The following is a 17,955-nucleotide window of genomic DNA, read 5'->3' as shown; positions in this document are numbered from 1 at the left end:
AATGGGCGGTAAATGCTTTAAGGCTGAAAGGGAACACTGGAAAGTCAAAACTATGGAATGCCACAACTGCACCACTATGCCAAAACAATATGTCTAATTGATATGTGCAATTACCTGACTTTGGTCTTCTTAAACACTTTCTCTTATGGCAACAGGAACCAAGAGGCATTGGCCTGCATTATACTCACCTCATAATTGAAACAATAACGTAGCTGTGAAAAAAAAATTAAGACAGGAAAGTATTACAGACAGTGTTTGGATATTACCAGAACTAGGCATTTTACTAAAAAATTGCCGTCCGTTTATCCGCCATTTTGGCCGGCCGGACCAAATCACCTATAGGCCGGTCCGACTATCATTTTAAACTGACTTCCATTAGCGTTTCCGACTACCAACTTCGACAAACCCCACAAAAGTTTGGGGGGGAACCTATACCGCTATTCGCTGAGACAAGCCAACGCAATCAAAGTTTTACTTTGGAGCCATCTTGTGGCATCTTTGTGCCAAGGAACTGTGCTGAAGTGAGTTGAGAAGTTTTATTTAGTCAAAATGAGTGCTTTGCCACCATCTTGTGGCATTAGGAGGCAATTCTAAGCCTTTTTGTGAGCGCCAATTCCTCTCAGATTTCGCGATTTGATGCTATTTACGAGACATTGCAAACTCTTGCGACTAGCCAAAATCTGCGAAAAAGTATTCGACAATTTTTTGTTTTGGCCTGACTAAATGAATCAGCTTCAAAACGTAAACATTTTTTGACTGGAATTTAGGTCAAGCAACACTAATCAACTTATTTATTCAGTCTTTTTTTTTCATTCAGGCTGTTTTGTTCATTATAATCGAGATCAGATCACACACCATCACAGACTGAGGTGCCATGTCAGCTTTGCACAACTGACTTCATCACATCTAGTCAAGGTGCATATTGCTCTGAATATAACATTTGAATCTTGACATCAGCACATGCTGGTTATCAGTGGGATGTATAGAATTCACTTATTCTAGAGCAGGGGTGCCCACACTTTTTCAGCCTGAGAGCTACTTATGACATGGCCGAGTCAGAATGATCTACCACCGACTAAAAATGCAAAAGACATTATTCATAAATATATTGAGAAATATTTGTATATGTACCGTATATGATGGTGTACCTTGCATGGCTGCATCAACCTATATAGCACAATACAACAAAAAATGTTGTGTAATTACCTTACTCTGATGACTTGCATTGAATGGAATCAGCCAGGGATGCATAGTCCACACAGTAGCTGCTGATAGGCAGCTTCAAGCAGATTCGCAGCAAAAACAACCCGCCCATTCGGCACGTATAAAATAAAACGAGTCAACTTTTTTGCACACTATGCTAATGCTAACAATATTGCTGTCTTGGTAAAGTTCAAGAACTGTAAAAAAAAAAAAAAAAAGCCGCCGAGTGAACAGGCCGCTTTGTGGCTGAGTGTGACGTAGAATGCTCAATGCTGATTGGCTACCGCGAGGCGAAATGGCAAAAAAGTTGACTTCGCCGAATGGAGCGAATGGGCGGATTTCTGGTGCTGTGCACCACGTCCCACCGCCCCAAACGCATCATTCGCGCCGCCCCGCACGCAACCGCGCCCGCCCGCGCGAACTATATTGGCTCCAATTCAAATGCGCCGCCAGAAACGCTCCCAACGCAGTTGGTGTGAACGTAGCATGAACGTAGCAATACAGTAGTGAGGACGGATGATCGGCTGGCGATCTACCCACAATGCCTTTGCGATGACCGGTCGATCCCGATCGACGTAATGGGCACCCATGTTCTAGAGAGATGATTCAAAACATCTTTTGTGGGGATGTTTAAAATAAAATGTGAAAATGCCATTCCCTACTGTTCATTTAGAAAAGTCAAAATCTCTTAACAGCACTAATATACAGCATCATGCACCATTTTTTTTCCAACCAAGGTGGCATGATGATTGGACTGATGCCACATTACTAGCAGCATAGAGTGGGTGGACATTTGTCTGCGGCATACCACTGAGGAAGTTGTTCAATTTCAAAATAAGTCAAGAAAAAAATGTATTGCTGTACTATAAAAAGTAGTTGAGTAGTTAACAGAAATTATATTGTCAAAATTCTTAACAGCTTCCTTGACTCTCTGTTCATTCTGTGGTTAATGTTTGCATTACATGTGCATGTCAGTGAAGAATGATGCCAGCTCTGACTCGTTCTGGCTCAGAGTAAATGCTCAATGCTGGACTGGTGAACCCAGGTCTACATGTTAGAGCAGGGGTGGCCCAAGTGTGGCCTGGGGCCCATTTGTGGAGGAGAATTAAGGCCATGCTGAAATGAAGACAAAAAAAAAACATTTAAACTTTGAAAAAAAAATTGCAAAATTACCACACACTGTTGGTAATAGAAAATATTTTCTCTGTTGGCTTTAACACAAAGCAGAGACATGTTTGAGTTAGGGATGTCACAATATCGGAAATATCGCAATATTACATTTGCCACGCTATCGTCGTCGTCGTTATGTCACGATATTACTAGCAGCGAATCCGTTTAAAAGCACAAGTTGTTTTACATTTGTGCAGTTCCAGTACAGTTACTTTATTAGTGCAGTTTAATTTGATGCATGTTTTGTGTAGAGTCATTTACATCATGTTTACAGATATTTTGTGTTTTACAGAAACCATACACACACCCACACAACCAAATCAAACAGAAATTAAACAGATTATTGCTCACATGAACAAAACTAAGGTCCTATAAATCAATCATACAAGCAGATATTTTTTAATATCACGAACACAGCATTGTGATAGACCATGATACTTTGCGCTGCTGAGCTGAGCCAGTCGGAGCCTGTTATTGTGTACAAAAACAGAATATTGTATAGAATATGTTTTTTTCTTATATGAGCTCTTTTTTTTTTTTACAAAATCGTGAGCTTTTATACATTGTGAGCTTTTTATATAATCGCCAACCTCTCCACGATATCGTGATAATTATCGTAGCGCGAGGTTCGTATCGTGATCTTATACCGTGACATTTGGATATGGTGACATCCCTAGTTTGAGGCTGTTTTTAAATGTTTTTAACTGATCCTAATCTACATTGGATTGGTTTTAGCAAGTTTAATAAACAAAAGGTGGGGAATATCGAAGTAGCCACCTCATCCTGCAATTTTTCTGTATGCGGCCCAAGGTGGAGAAAGCTTAGACCCGCTTGGGTTTAGAAGGTGCAATCAGGATTTATCCCGAGTTTTGGCAACTACACGATCAGCCATCATAATCCCCCAATCGAAGCACAAACCAAATGAGCGTCTACTGTTCCAAAAGCGCATGATGGTGAACTGACTTGAGGGTTGATGGGAACGGAGCTATACGAGACTGAATGGCATCCATAATGTATATTTCCTTTTATAAGCTACAGGAGGAGAAGGGCGAGCCTTGTTGTTCTCCCTTTAGGTGTCGCTAAGAAGCTCTACTCTAAAACAGCCGTGTAGCCCTGGAACTCTGAGGCTGAGTCCTCTGCAGTAGGCACTTTTTCTAAAAGAAGACGACCGGCACTGAGCACAATCCTGCGCAATTCCAAAGTGAGATTTTCCAAGAACAGGATAAGCTTGACAGTTTCAGGCTTGAGCCAAAAAGATTCTTGTTCGCATGATGCAAAGTGAATTTCCCCTTGAACCTCACAATAATTCCTCGACGGCCACGTGGCCTCTACTTGGCTGGGATGGCACAATAACAGCACGGCAGCCAAGTTGTGCTATGTTCCCCTATGTTTTACAGGGCAGTATCATAGACCTCAGGCTTAACGATTGGGGTCGCTCCAGGACCTGGCACCAGACTCGGGGCGAAGGGAGTAGGAGGTTGTGATTGATCCCACCCTGTGTCTTTTAAGGAAGGGGGCGTGGAGGGTGCGGAGGGGGCAGACACGAGAGGGCTTTGGCCTTTTAGCTGCTGCCGTACTTCTTGCTCCAAACAAGGAGGCACAATCAGCTGGTCTTCGGGGTCCTGCTGTGCGGGCGCTGTGAAATAGCCCGACTTCTTTTTGGGTGCCTCCAGGGCCACCTCGATGAGATTATGACTGTCCTCGGGGGCAACCACAGAGCCGTTGGACAGTTTTTTCCCAAACAGGCACGAAGTAGAAGGTGATTTCTTCAAGTCTGCGATCTCTCTTCCGCAAACAGCCAGCAGGCAGCCGTTTGTCGCCGAGACCACCACGCTGTTCTGCCTGCGCATCTTGCCGTTGGGATAATCGGACGATCGCTTTTCAAAGTCTGCGTCCTTCAGGCTCTCGGGGGGCCCTGAGCGCAGCTGGAAAGCGCAGCAGTGAATGTCGACCTCCACTTCTAACTTGCTGCCATTGGAGATGACGCCCTCCAGCGGAGTCTCGTCGTCGCTGTCCAAACCGTTGTCGGAGTGGTTGCTGGAGAATGCAGCACAGGAAGGTTGCCGCTGGAACGGGCCCATGTGGTTCCCTAGCCCGACCGAGCCTGGGACCATGATGCCGCACAGCGTCGTAGCGGGGTGCAGGCTACAACGTCTCTCGGGGCGTGGCGCGGCTCCTGAGGCCGGGTGCTCATCGGAGGCGGTGGAGCCCGCCTCGCTACCCACCTCCGACGCTGACGTCTCGCTGTTGAACTCAGAGACCACCCCACTAGTGGATGACAGGGTGGCTGTGTCACTTGGGGCTGGCGTCGTAGATACGGCCACAGGTACGGGAGGTGGACCCCGGGGTTCAGCCGTGTAGACGGGTGGCTCGCAAGTGCAGCTGTCCTCAGCAATGTTCAAGGCCACAACCACAGCCCCGATGTTGTCCTTGCAGCCGTAGCTCTGGGCGAGCGTGCAAAGCTTCTTAGCGGCGGCGCGCGGATCCCGCATGGCCTGGACTGTGCACACAGCTTCCTGGTAGGATACGCGCTCAAAAAGCGCACGATTGCCCAGGATCAGGAAGTCATCGTGGGATGAGAGCGGCTCGGTGTGCACCCAGGGCTTCGGAAGCACCCAGGGAGACAGATAAGAGCAGCCCAGCAGGCGGGAGCAGCATGTCACACCGCTCACTTTGTTATCCTAGAAAACAGAAAATTCCTCGAGGTAAGGCATGTGTGACTGTGAATATCCAGCCAAATGTGAATGATAGATGAAACGTTTTTATTTGCAGCTAAACACGCTGGCAAGTAGACTGCATTCCAGAAAAAGCTCTCACTGTCTTGTATGTTTTCATTAATTGTCTGTGCAGATTGTCAGTCGTTCAGGTCATGTAAGTGTTTATTCGATATCCTTGAGATACATCTTAAAGTGGAAGTCAACGCAAACATTTTTTTCTAGAATATGTTCTATGCAAGCCAACTAGTTGAAACAGGGCATTCTGATAAATAATGCGTTTGTGGAATAAGTGTTAATCCACTCATTTTTCGCCATCTCTGGGGGCGGCCATTTTGTCTTCTGTCGACTGAAAATGATTTCACAACTGCTCACAACGACCAGTCACGGCTCAGATTCAGAAAACAGGTCAGCCTACCCCAGAGATGGCTGAAAACGATTACATTTTGCTGCTTACCTTATATTCCACAAACGCAAAATTAATCAGAATGCCGTGTTTCAACTAGTGGGCCTGCTGGGAACATATTCTTGAAAAAAATGTCTCCACTCCTACTATTTATTTATTTACTTGTCCTTCATTTATCCAGGTCAGGCAATAGCAAAAAGATTCTTACTTGCGATGCCAATCTCCCAGCAGACAAGAGTAAAACAACGCAAAATAAAAGCAAATAAACATCAACAAACTGTATAGCGTGATATTCAGTGGTTACAGTAAATAATTCATGACGACTTAGAGGTTCAAAATAGGTGAGCAGTCATGCAGCGTTTCAGAACAATGATTTGGGGATGAATGAGGTGAGTTTTATTATTTGTTGCAGTGTTCCAGTCATTTGGGGCAGAAAAGTGAAGATAAGATTAAACAAAAGTAGTGCGGACTGGTGGTAGAGTGCAGGTGGTGGTACGCATGGTGAGCAGAGAGAAAACATAAGGTTGAGTCTTACCAATATTGCTCGAAATGATCTTACTGGTGCCAACAAAGTGCGTTCTTGTACACGGACCAGTTATCAAATAAATAGTCAAACGGCCTTCCATAGACTCAGTAATATGACAGACACACCCATTAGGTTGTTTGAATGGCAAACCAAAAGTCAAAATTCCAAAAGCAGCCTAACGCAGAGCGGCCATGATTACTCTACCCGCTGTAATCCGAATATTACCTCAGTAATTATGGCTTTGCTGAGTTTAACTCTCTCCATCTCCTCAGTGCAATTCTCCAGGCTGTACACCTTCGAGAGGGGTACAGGTCGGCCGTCCCGACACAACACGGCCTGGCAGGTCCCCACGTTGGCCATTGTCACGCTGAGGTAACCTCCTGGCTCTGAGGATTCATGGTGGATATAACACAGCAAGGCAGAGGCACCCAATTTCTGGCCGACTGTGCCTAGTTTCCTGTTCCGTTGGCCAAACACACAATCAAGGTCAGACATACACTAACTCTGCAGAAAAGTGAAGACATTTTGGGGAACTGCACAAACCTGTGTGACGTTAGGAATGTATTGCTCATATACACGCTGTCAATGGTGGAATGTTGCACTTCCTCGCACAGCACGTCACCCATAGTGCACTGCAGCAGCCGAGGCACTTCCTCATTGCGGTCCCCGTCGAAAATACTGTAGCATGCTTCCACGCTATCTCCAAGTCGGTCGATGGCCAGCACGGACACACACAATCTATTGCAAACATGGCATCTGCATTCAAATGTGCACTCCAAATAAATATTTTTATTTCCAAAGGGTCCAGAAGATAAAGATCATTTACAAACGCGAGCACAACCTGCTATATTTTTCAGACTATAGGTCGCACCAGTCAAAAAAATGCATCATGAAAAAGAAAAAAAAAAACCTGTAAGTTGCTCCGCTTAGTCACATTTTTGGGTGAAATTTATTTTGCAAAAATACACCAAGAAAAGTAGAGATCGGACTCGCACCCCAAATCCCCATTCCCTAATCATGTTGACGGCAGGGTTCCGGTTGGATTTAAAACTCCTGATTCTAAAAATGGAAATGTTTTTCTTTTTAGTTGAGTTAAAATCTCTTACCTTAACTAGAATCTTGCGTGGCATTATGGCCAAAAGTAGAAACCTGGTGGTGCTAGTAAGACCATTTAGTAAACCCTTGCTGTGGCAGATGCCGCATGCTATAGAAGGTCATGGTAATGCACCAAAAGTATTTGCCAACCGCCAAAAGAAGAAATGGAAAAAGAAGAATCAGATGAAGAGGAAGAAGAAGTAGTCATGGCAACTAATGTGTGATATATGTCATTTGTGTGCTGCCGCCTCTCACAGCAGCAAACAAAGAGACCCAGTTAGCCCGCTAGTTTAGCATGTGGCATCCGACACAACAAAGAATTTACTATTTACAGCATCAAAAGGCACAATAACAGACCGGGATTCGACCTTTGGCCACAATGCGCCGTTGGATTGTAGTTAAGTTAAGCCATTATAAACTAAAAAGAAAAATGTTTCCGTAGTTAGAAGCAGAAGCTTCGAATCGAACCGGAATTCATTCGCCAGCTGCCGTCAACACAATTAGGGAATGTCGACTTTAAGTTCAAGTCTGCGCTCTAATTTTAATGAATACAAGTGGCACCTGAATGCAAGTCGCAGAACCAGCTGAACTATGAAAATAAGTGAGACTTATAGTCCCAAAATATGGTACTTATTTTTCATAGGGAGGTAATGACTTCAGTAACAGTGATGTGATTCCAAACAGCTGTGCTGTCAAAATCCCCTTTCTGTTACCAGTCCAAAGGTTACCAAAGAAAGAAATGTCTAAATGACTGAGAAAGGAGTCCACCTCTGTGCAACTGGCTTGCAAACAGGCCAGTGTGTAATGTGTAACCCACTTCTCATCCAAAGTCAGTTTAATAATGGGGGCTCACTTGATTTGTTGACTCAGCTGGATATTGGAAATGGGACAAACAGTCAGCTGTTATGTACAGTACAGTATAATTTTCGGACATACAAAAAAAAGCAATGAGTAGAAAAGCTCACTTGTTCCTTTGGCCGCTCATTTCAGAGTACCCATGGCTCCAGGGAGCGGAGGTGTTTTGCGTGTCTACCGTTGCGCTCGATTTCTGGTCCAATTTCAATGTGGTGATGTGACTTAAAACAGGAGATGAATTACAGTCGTATCTAGTAATCTTCTCACCACCAGAAATAGAGCTGAAGAGTCTAGGACGATGAAGGCAATGAATTTTCGTGGGGTACTCACCTGAAGAGATTCAGAGTTTTGTGTTCCAGCATCAGGCTGCTGTTGCCCGTTAAATCCAACTCCTGGAGGCTGGGCGGTAGTGATTCAGGCAGCTGGATCTCAGTCAGCTCGTTACAGCTCAGATCTACAAGCTGCAAATACACCACATGACCCGCTTGTCACGTGATGCCAGACTTAAAAAAACAAAAATCCCTACGAGCTGTCTGACCTTGATTTCAGGAAGGTTGAGGATCTCCGGGAAGACGTTAATGTGATTGGAGTGCGCTATGAGGGTATGCAGTCTCTTGCAGCTGGACACCGTGGAGGGGATGCTCTTCAGCTTGTTTCCACTTAGGTTGAGCTCCTCAAGCAACTCCAGCTTACTCAGCTTACTAAAGACAAACAAACATGGCCAACTTGAGCGAAACAAGTAAAAGTATGGACTACAAACACGGGCTATTTTTTCCTTTAAAAACATAAAATACGTTATGATGAAGTATGAACAAATAAACTAACTAAGATGAAACAAACTGAATTGTATACTCTTGCATAAGGTCTAATATCATTTGTATCACATATCTCTCCATGACCGAAAAAGACTAATGTAAACAACAGTACAGTCCAATGTAATCTACAGGAGAGCTCAGTAAATTGTTGTGTAAAAGTTAATTTGCTTCTAAGAGGTGTCTGCCTTAGGCGAGGTCATACTGTGGATGCACACACGAACAGACACTTGTCAGCTACCTCATTCAACTGATGATAATATAATTTCAGAGGTAGGGAAAGGAACATGGTGTACTTTCTTATCTTTGCGCTTAAAAGATTATATGAGGTTCTAATAGGGCTAATCAGGATTACTTTGGATCAATACTGTAATCACGATTCTTATTATTTACAATTATTCATCATGTTAGGGAAACGAATATTTTTATTGCACTACTTTTCAATAAAAAATATGTAAAAGGTTTTCAGCGCAAAATGAAACTTTAAAATAAATAGAGTGTCATTTTAGAATTAAATGATAAATACTATAAATAATATATTTACCTAAGAATTTAAAATCTACCAAGGGCTAATTGAATATATTCTATTATTTTGTGTCACATCACTGGCGTAACAAATACAGCTAGCTCCTCACCATGATGCTCCTTATCTCCGATTTTTGCTCTACTTTCTTCTCTCAACGTTGATCAAGTTTCACTTTTTTGAACTACTAATTGTGCTCATGTAATAAATTACATTTTCCATAATACTCAAATTGATTGCGCACCTGTATTGTCAAACAACTGTTCGACCTTTCTTTATTTTTGTACTGATGTGCAGCAATACAGAAATAAATACATTTTAAGGCCTGGATAGACCAAAAAGACGCTGGCCAACAGTGACAGACGCTTACCCCCTGTGGCGTCCGGCCGGCTGTCGGCACGACACGCTGGAGGAATACAGCGACGCTGACCATGGAAGTACCTTCTGCGCATGCATAAGATGTAATACTCTTCCATACCATCGGCGGCGGTAGTCACCATTTCCCATGGTTAGAAAACTCCAACCGGAAAGATGTTGGCCGGGGGTTGATTATAAAAATGTAAACAATGCATTCAGCTATATTCTTCGCTCACGATGAACTCCCACGCGAAGTAAACCATCACGTTCTTGACACGGTATCGTGAAATACTTACATTGTCAACCCTCGCTCTTGTAATTGTAAGAAGATTAAGTTAAGTTTTTGATCAACACACGGGCCTACTACATCACAGTATTCTAATGTCGGTAATAATGGTGTTATTTGTTGAGGTGGAACTTATATGTTGTTGTGCAGTTACAGTATACCAAACATTGTTGGTTGGAAACCAAAGAGGATTTAAGTTGAACAAACCTGGCAGGGAACGAGAGCAGCTGGTTGTAGGCCATGTGCAAGACCCTCAGGTTGTGGTGTCCTACAAGCACAGCACCACAATTTTCATTGAGGCTGTTCCTGGTCAGGTAGAGCTCCTGCAGCGTGCTTAGGCTGTCATCTGATTGGCCGCTGGGAGGAATACTTTCCAGGTTATTGGCTGATGCGTTTAAATGTTTTAGACTGTGAAGAGGGGGGAAACAAACAATTGCAGTGCTCATTAGTTTTCTGGGCACCAGGTACAACCTAAAGAAGACAAGTTAGTATCAGAGCAGCATTCATTTAAAAATATGTTGACGGGATGTTATACTTTGCTTTGAATGATACTGAGAGGTGCTTCTAATACTTCGGTTATCTTATTGCGTCACGCTGAGTGGATGTTCGAAGCATTTGCATTCAAATGAATTTGTATGTTGGGTAGCTAAAATGCGCTGTTATGAATTCACTTTGTGTTTGACTGGAGAAAATGATTGTATTTGACTCAAATTTGGATTGCCCATTATAAATCAAAATGAAACGCGTGTGTAGAGGCGGTGTGGGTATTGGTAATCCTCATTAAAGCGGACATATTATGGAAATGTGCTTTTTAATGGCTTGTATACAAATAGTTGGGCCTCTGGAGGGTCTGCGTACCCATCAAGTGTGAAATTAAACAATCATGTAAATCTTTTGTTATGTGACAATTTCTGAAAATGTGTCTGAGAGTGAACCCTCCTTCAGTAATATTTGTGGGCAATTGTGTTGCCATTGCATGTGCCACATTGGCCGCATGCATGGCTCTGCACACACATTGACAAGTCTATGAAGTGAAGCGTGTGAAGTGCTGCCTCCACGGCTGAAAATGCTTTTATGGTCATCACGGGTACTCATTTTTTTTTACATACCCTGTGATATGCAAAGAACTAACTGTGTAGTCAACCAGATTGACTCCAGTCTCCTGACATCACTCACTAGACTACACCACTTGAGGCATCCAATCTACAGTGCGTACGTGTGTGTGCGTGTGTGTGACTTTCAGACCAATTTCAATCTATAAAACCACATCAGTTATTTTGGGGCATTCTCTTTAATTATGTTTATATGAATGTTTTCAAATCAGAGTTCCTTAAATTTCCAGCCAATTTGAGAGAATTTTGGCAGATTTTCCAAGACCCACACATTATTTAGTTTTGTGACAGTATAAAACAAAACTCCCAAAAGAAAAAGTAGCCTCTCTTCTTTCACCAAAAATGTTTCTATCTTTTTTCCATTTTTAGCAATCAGCAAAAGAACAAGGAATGGCTGCATCCAAAGCACCAGATTGTGACCAAAAAGTGTAGAAAATGTGCTTTTTGTGAAAAGGAACAGTGGCTTTGATGCAATACATTTCGGGGTTTTTTTTTGCTTTGGGGACAAGTGATGCACTTAAACTAGTCCGACTCCCAGCGCGTTGGCATTTCTCTCCCTCATAATCGACGCGACAAGCCGAGATCCCCACCTTTGGTGGGAGATTCCACGTCTTCAAATCGACAACCTGTTGACCTGTCTCTTGACTGTTGCTGTGTCCTATTGTAAGAACATCATTTAGAAAGCAGACCACGAGGATGATCATGCATTGCGGATCCACCGTGATATTCCGTCTCAGCATTTGAGACACTAAAGTCCATTAGAGGGCTAATGGGTGTTAAGTGATTTAGCACACAGGAAACAGGCGGCTAAATCAAGCTCACATTGCAGTTTAGTACATCGATCTGGACCGCAACCCTTCCATACACACAAGCCAAACAATGAGAAATGATGAGTTGTCACCTCAGAGAAACCAAGAGGAACACACCAAAAAGATGGCACACGGGCATGAAAAGATGAAGGATTTAAAGAGATTAGTGGGACTCACTTTAAGGCCTTGAAGAAGAGACTCTCTGGGAGTTCTCCGAGCTTGTTGTGCTGGAGGTCCAAGACCTCCAAGGGGATGTGGTCTAGCAGGTCTGGCAATCTCGGCAAGCGATTGTTGCCCGCTAGAAGCTTCCTCAAACTCAAGCTGTTGACCAACCTGTCAGAAAGAACACACCCACATGCAGTGGTGGATGACAACAAGAAAATTAACGATGAGTCCGTTTGGACAGCACAGTTAGCAGTTTAAAGGCCGTTGATACACAATCTCTAAGAAAGGAAAGCCATAACTCCTGTAATTGGCTAGAAAAAGGGTCTGGTCCCATTCAGTTATTTTGGTTCTAAACAGTGCAGACTCCAGCCAAACTTCGGTGGATAAAGTGGTTGTCACCAACAATCACATGCCAAGATGAAAAAAACCCAAAGCATTTTGGATGTCCTCCATTGTTCCCTTTTGTTTACTATGCGTCACGCTCCAAGGGTGTCACGCTATTTACAAAGCTGATGTAATGAATGCCAACACACTTGGAGATGGAAACTTGGTGTTACATAGGAGATGGCTACTTCTGTGCGGGGCTCGTATGTTCATCCCGTGCTTGCGTGCTAAGCCTAACCTGGATGGAAGCTCAGCGAGGAGATTGTGCGTGACATCCAGCGCCTCCATTTTTCTGCAGTCACACACCCAGTCTGGTAGGTGCTCCAGAAGGTTCCTGTCTCAACACACACAGACACACAAACACTCACCTTGGTATAGTATATTAAATAGAAAACATAAACAAAATTTCACATTTCCCGCAGCCAGAACTCACTGTGATAAATCCAAGTGTGTCAGTTGGCTTGGGACTGGGTAAACGCTGACTGCGCTCAAGCCTGTGGGCAGATGGAGGCGGCAGTCAGCACTCTTCTGTCACACGGATTTTTGCGAAACAAGAGTGGACGGACTGACTGAACACTACATCGGGCACACCTACGCGAGTGCTCCGATATTCCCCCAAATCTATCCTCTTCATTCGTAACGTTTCTCTCAGTTGGACAGCTTCCAGTACAGGCATGTGGATGTTGGATTTTTGGTCCAATTGGATTTCAGCCCTTGTGTTGCTATGTCCATCTAATCTTCCCAGGGCCTCCATATAGTATTAGTGCTGACTCATGAAACTTGAACTCTTCTGCAGAAACTTGATTTGCCCAAACTTTTGATTTTTTTTTTTTTAACTGACCGCACGGTAACTGGCCAACCAGAACATTAGTCAGAACTCCTGATGTCACACACTAGGCCCGCCTCTTAAAGCCACACATTAACACACAAATATTACAGTGTGTTTGTCTGACATTGGGCTTGATTACTCTTCAGAAAAACATTTGACTTCTTTACATAGTTCTATACTTACATTTTAAAATTTTCTACAAATATAATGGTGAGTATTATGAATTATATTTACATTGTTCCTGATTTTGTCATGCAGTATTATTTTACATAAATATCGAATCCAAACTGCAAAATATATGTGGCACATTTGTACTGCACTTTTGTATACAATTGATGGTTATTGGTAATTGCAATGTGACATTAGTGATATTTAATTTAGGATTAAGTCCGGTAAATCCCCACTGAAGGTCCAGGCAACAAAGGCACGGCCCGGCACTGGACGCTGACTCACGGTTGCTGCTGGCGAGAAGCATGCGTAGCGCAAAGCCGCCGACTGTCAGCGCCCTCAGCTGGTTGCGCTGACAGTGGAGAGTCTCCAGGTTGCAGATGGAAGTCAGGTCCAGTGAGTCTAAACAGTTGTCCCTCAGGTCCAGGTGGGTCAACTGGGTCACCGCCTCTGGACTCTCGCTCTTCACGCAGCGTAGTCCATTTAGCCTACATGACACAGCAAAAACAACAAAGGTTAAACTGGAGATAAGAATGTGCCTATGTTTGATGATATCTCCTTGATTTCTTCCTCTTCAGACGGCAAAATAGTTGAGACTGAATCAAGGGTATTTAGTTAAAAATTAGTTTGATACAAAAGCGAGGGATTTATTAAAGCAACCCACGTTCAAAATTCATTTTTCCTTCATTCTATATGGCAATGTGTATGAACATCAGTGGCATCTGATTCCCTGAAAAAAGGTTTAAGATAATTAAGTATCAAAATAATGACATACCCTGTACGCTGCCATATTGGACTTTTTTTGACCAGTTTACGTAATTACTGTCACACGCTGCTGTTCATTTTGGACTTGTTTCCTAGTCTATTATGCTACACAGTATATACATATGTAAGCGTATATGCATACAATTGAGGAAACGCTTACGGCCATATGACATCAATATAATCCTTAACCCTCTTTCCTTTTACCGACTCACTCAAAAGCATTATTTTGTCGCTTGTTTTTATTGACATTACCTCCAGTCAAGTGGGAGAGGTTCTCTCCTAAATGTCATGCGAGTAGTTAATAAACAACTGCGCTTTCACAAGCGCTGCCTGCTGACTAATTCACCACAGACGCACCTTGTCCTTGTAAATAAACCCGCTCATCATTTTACACACATTTTACACACTAGCGCTCTGGTTGAGTTCTCGGCCGGCTGAGGGCGGGGCACAAGTCGAGTGGTAGGAGGAAATATGGGCAAGAAGAGAAAAATCAATGAGTAAAGAACGGCTATTCGTCAACAGGCACCACAGCGCCATCAAATACAAGTAAGTGAAGATCTAGGAAGATCTGAGGTGTGAGAGGAGGGAATAAAACACCTGATAGACTAAGACTAAGTAGTAATTAAGTTGCATCACTCCGATCTCAAGCCGACACAGTTTTTCTCATTTAAAATGTTTTTTTTTTTTTTAAAGGGGCGGGGGTACCTGACAATAGGTACAGAAATTACAATCCTCCTAAGATCAATTTGAGACATTAAATAAAGTGTCAGTCCGAAACTGAGCGAGGTTTTGATCACTGTTTGTGGTTAGTTTGTTTGTTAGTTAGTTTGTTAGTTTGTTAGTTAGTAATTCCAAGTCATTCAGGACCAGACTTTTCCAGCCCCTCTGTGAAATCTCATATAAATTTGTCATTGAGCAATGACCTATACACCCACCCTTGCTTTGGTATGACAGTAGCACTCATTGTGTAATATGCACTGCTGCCACCTACTGGTCTGGAGTGAAGCTGAATATCCCAAAGTTTTTGGAAGTAAGGTAAACTTTTGATGCAGCTTTTGCACTGGATATCATCCATATAACGCATGTGCCTAATAAGTCGGCTTGTCACTGCATTTCTGCCACCTAGAGTACTGGAGTGGAACATTACCCTCCCACATGTAATGAATGATAGATACATCCCATAATTTAGCAGCTCTTGATTTGGCTTGTATTGGTCCTGAAGAGAGGTAAAGAGGTGTTAATTATTACCTGAGGTCGATGTGTTTCAGGTGGCTCATGCTGAGCAGAGCACACACCTCCAAACACACCACTTGGTTCCCAGCCATGGACAACTTGTCCACTGCACTCAGTCTCTCCAGCACTGCGGGGATGTGATTGAAGTCGTTGAAGGAGAGGCCAAGACTGCTGAGCTGGGACAATTCACCCAGTTCAGCGGGCAGGGAGCTCAGGTGGTTTCCATCCAAGGACAGCGTTTGGAGGCTACAGGACAGGAGGAGTACTTGGTATCGGTATCAGTGAGTACTCATTAGTCAATACTTTTTCAATCCAATATTGGTATTGGTCTGAAAAAAGTGGTATCAAAGATCCCAGGTATCAACCGTTTTTATTTGTGTCCCCGAGGGGAAAAGAGCTGTTGTCACACAACAAGAACAAGCGTCGACTGAGAGGAACTACTAGAATCAGTCGGGAATATCCACCGAACATAAACATGGACTCGCACCACATTGTACATGAAAGTTACAAGGATGCTAATCATTGTTTAAGACTTCTCCATACATTATATTTGAATTCATCAGAGACTGATTTATGTGGCCTGGTAGGTGCTGCTGTTTTGGTTAGCAAAATACAGTGGCTAAAAAGTCTATACACATGTCTTTTCAGATGCCAGATTTTTATGACATTAAAAAATGAGACCAAGATGAATCATTTTAAAACATGTCAACTATTAATATGAACTACAAACAACGCCATTGAAATTATTTTTTATTTTGGGCGGGGAGGCTACAATAACTAAAATAACATAGTTGTGCAAATGCACGCACACCCTCTTGTAAATGGCAATGTGACCGTGTTCAGAATGAACCAAACACATTCGGATTCGAGTTAGATGGGAGTCAGCACACAACGGCCACCATTTAAAGTACCTCAGATCACCCCAAATAAAGTTTGCCTGTTCCAGTAGGCTTTTCCTTATGTTTTTTTTGTAGTTGTAGTTGTTTTTGCTTGAGCAGAAGCTTGAAGGTTTTATGCAAATACTCACAGTTGCTTATTTTTTACTTTCTCTCTCAAAAAGATTACTTTCTTCTCAACTCCGTTGTACAGGTTATAGGTCACATTAATGGTGCAAAAAAAACGATTTCTCTCGGTCCCACAGAACACGTAGCAATTGAGCAGGGCTGTATAGACTTTGATCTTCATTGTCATTCAAAACGGCTCAGCAGTTAATTCTTTAATGTTCGTGCATGAAGAATAGCATCTATGAACTGAGAAATAGTCATTAAAGGTCCTGTGGCACACGTTTTTTTAATATGAGGGAGTAATAGTAGCGTTCAAAAATATTTAACGGTATAGTAAATCAGAAATTGAATGGATTTTAAAAACTAAAATACTACTTCTGCCAAGTCGTACCAGTGTGCTCTATACATGTGTCTGCGTCACCTTTGTAGGTTGCCGATCTGCACCGGAACGGTGTGGAGATTGTTGCAGGAGAGGCAAAGCTCAGTGAGGGTGAGGATCTCACACACGCATTCAGGCAAAACACCCAGACGGTTGTGAGACAAGTTCAAGCTCTTCAACTGAGAGAACCTAAAGACCAAGAGAGCAGAATGAACCACATTGCTTCACAGTTCTTATTTTGTATTTGTTCATTTGAAAGTTTGTCCTGTTCAACAAATGGCTGAAAGTGTATCAGAGAAGAGACTGCCTTTTCCCAGCTTCACATCAGTGAAGTTGCAACGTCTATAATAAAGTGTTCAATGAGTCTTTCTGTACTGCACATCAGTTGCAAGAATAAAATGTGGCAATTAAAGTGTAAGAGAGCTAAGCATGACATCACATAATTCTAATAGGCTATCTGGGAGCAAACTGAGAATTTTTTTGGATGATTTATATACTGATAGCCTGTTCTGACAAATCCAATTTTCCATAAAAGACTGGACTTTGGGTTTGAAATGAGATGTTTGTAGTGTTCATTTAACTTGAAGCAAAATAATGAAGTTCTAATCTCTAATGTCAGCAAAAGGTAGCCTTAAACCCTTCTGTTTATGTAATTTTATAGCTAATCTAGGGCTGAACGACTTTGAAAATAATCTAATCGTGATTCACCCCCCCCCCAATATTGAGATTGAATATGCAATTATTTTTTATGGCTCTCTTCCCAAGTATTTTTTTTTTCACAAACTCAAGCAACAAATTAATATGTATGACAATATTATACATAAATCTTTTTGGCCTTATAGGGTAGGGTTTCACCACAATGAAATGGACCATAAATGAATATTAAAGACAATTTAAGTTAACTTGCTAGCTAAACAATTTGATTAGCAGTCTTTTAAGCATTCACTCCAACTTCACAAACTTCTACCAAACAAGTGTGGTGTCAACATGAATCAGTCAGCCATAAATGAATGAATTTACCCAGACACTATTAATCCATATAAATACGCATACACGATTTGAAGATTGCATTCTACTCCATTGTGATGTCAATTTGAATTCGATTAATTGTTCAGCCCGAAGCTGAACCATCATGTCGCTGATATTTGGTTCAGGTTATT

General features: G+C 42.6%; 1 protein-coding gene and 1 long non-coding RNA gene across 2 annotated transcripts in view; one reads left to right on the top strand and one right to left on the bottom strand.

The window, feature by feature from the left end:
* Positions 1 to 2,389: 2,389 nt before the first annotated feature.
* phlpp2 (PH domain and leucine rich repeat protein phosphatase 2) overlaps positions 2,390 to 17,955 on the bottom strand; it is a 39,316-nt gene continuing 23,750 nt past the window's right edge. Inside the window, exons 7-19 of the mRNA XM_086025535.1 lie at positions 16,838 to 16,984; positions 15,428 to 15,658; positions 13,700 to 13,902; positions 12,851 to 12,911; positions 12,656 to 12,751; positions 12,046 to 12,201; positions 10,155 to 10,355; positions 8,508 to 8,670; positions 8,300 to 8,430; positions 8,080 to 8,190; positions 6,563 to 6,757; positions 6,245 to 6,476; positions 2,390 to 5,054 (exon numbers count right to left, since the gene is read on the bottom strand). Of these exons, the coding sequence (XP_085881661.1) occupies positions 3,765 to 5,054; positions 6,245 to 6,476; positions 6,563 to 6,757; positions 8,080 to 8,190; positions 8,300 to 8,430; positions 8,508 to 8,670; positions 10,155 to 10,355; positions 12,046 to 12,201; positions 12,656 to 12,751; positions 12,851 to 12,911; positions 13,700 to 13,902; positions 15,428 to 15,658; positions 16,838 to 16,984 (3,217 nt within the window). The 3' untranslated portion in view covers positions 2,390 to 3,764. The remainder of the gene's footprint in view (positions 5,055 to 6,244; positions 6,477 to 6,562; positions 6,758 to 8,079; positions 8,191 to 8,299; positions 8,431 to 8,507; positions 8,671 to 10,154; positions 10,356 to 12,045; positions 12,202 to 12,655; positions 12,752 to 12,850; positions 12,912 to 13,699; positions 13,903 to 15,427; positions 15,659 to 16,837; positions 16,985 to 17,955) is intronic.
* Positions 14,602 to 17,954, top strand: LOC147150131 (uncharacterized). The gene is made up of 3 exons (XR_015086126.1): positions 14,602 to 14,725; positions 15,448 to 15,693; positions 16,846 to 17,954. It is a non-coding gene; the product is annotated as an uncharacterized LOC147150131 (long non-coding RNA).

The sequence above is a fragment of the Filicampus tigris genome, chromosome 3, assembly GCF_054856515.1.
Source record: "Filicampus tigris isolate MCC_2025a chromosome 3, RoL_Ftig_1.0, whole genome shotgun sequence".
Lineage (NCBI taxonomy): Eukaryota > Metazoa > Chordata > Actinopteri > Syngnathiformes > Syngnathidae > Filicampus > Filicampus tigris.
This window is presented reverse-complemented; position numbering and strand designations above follow the sequence as displayed.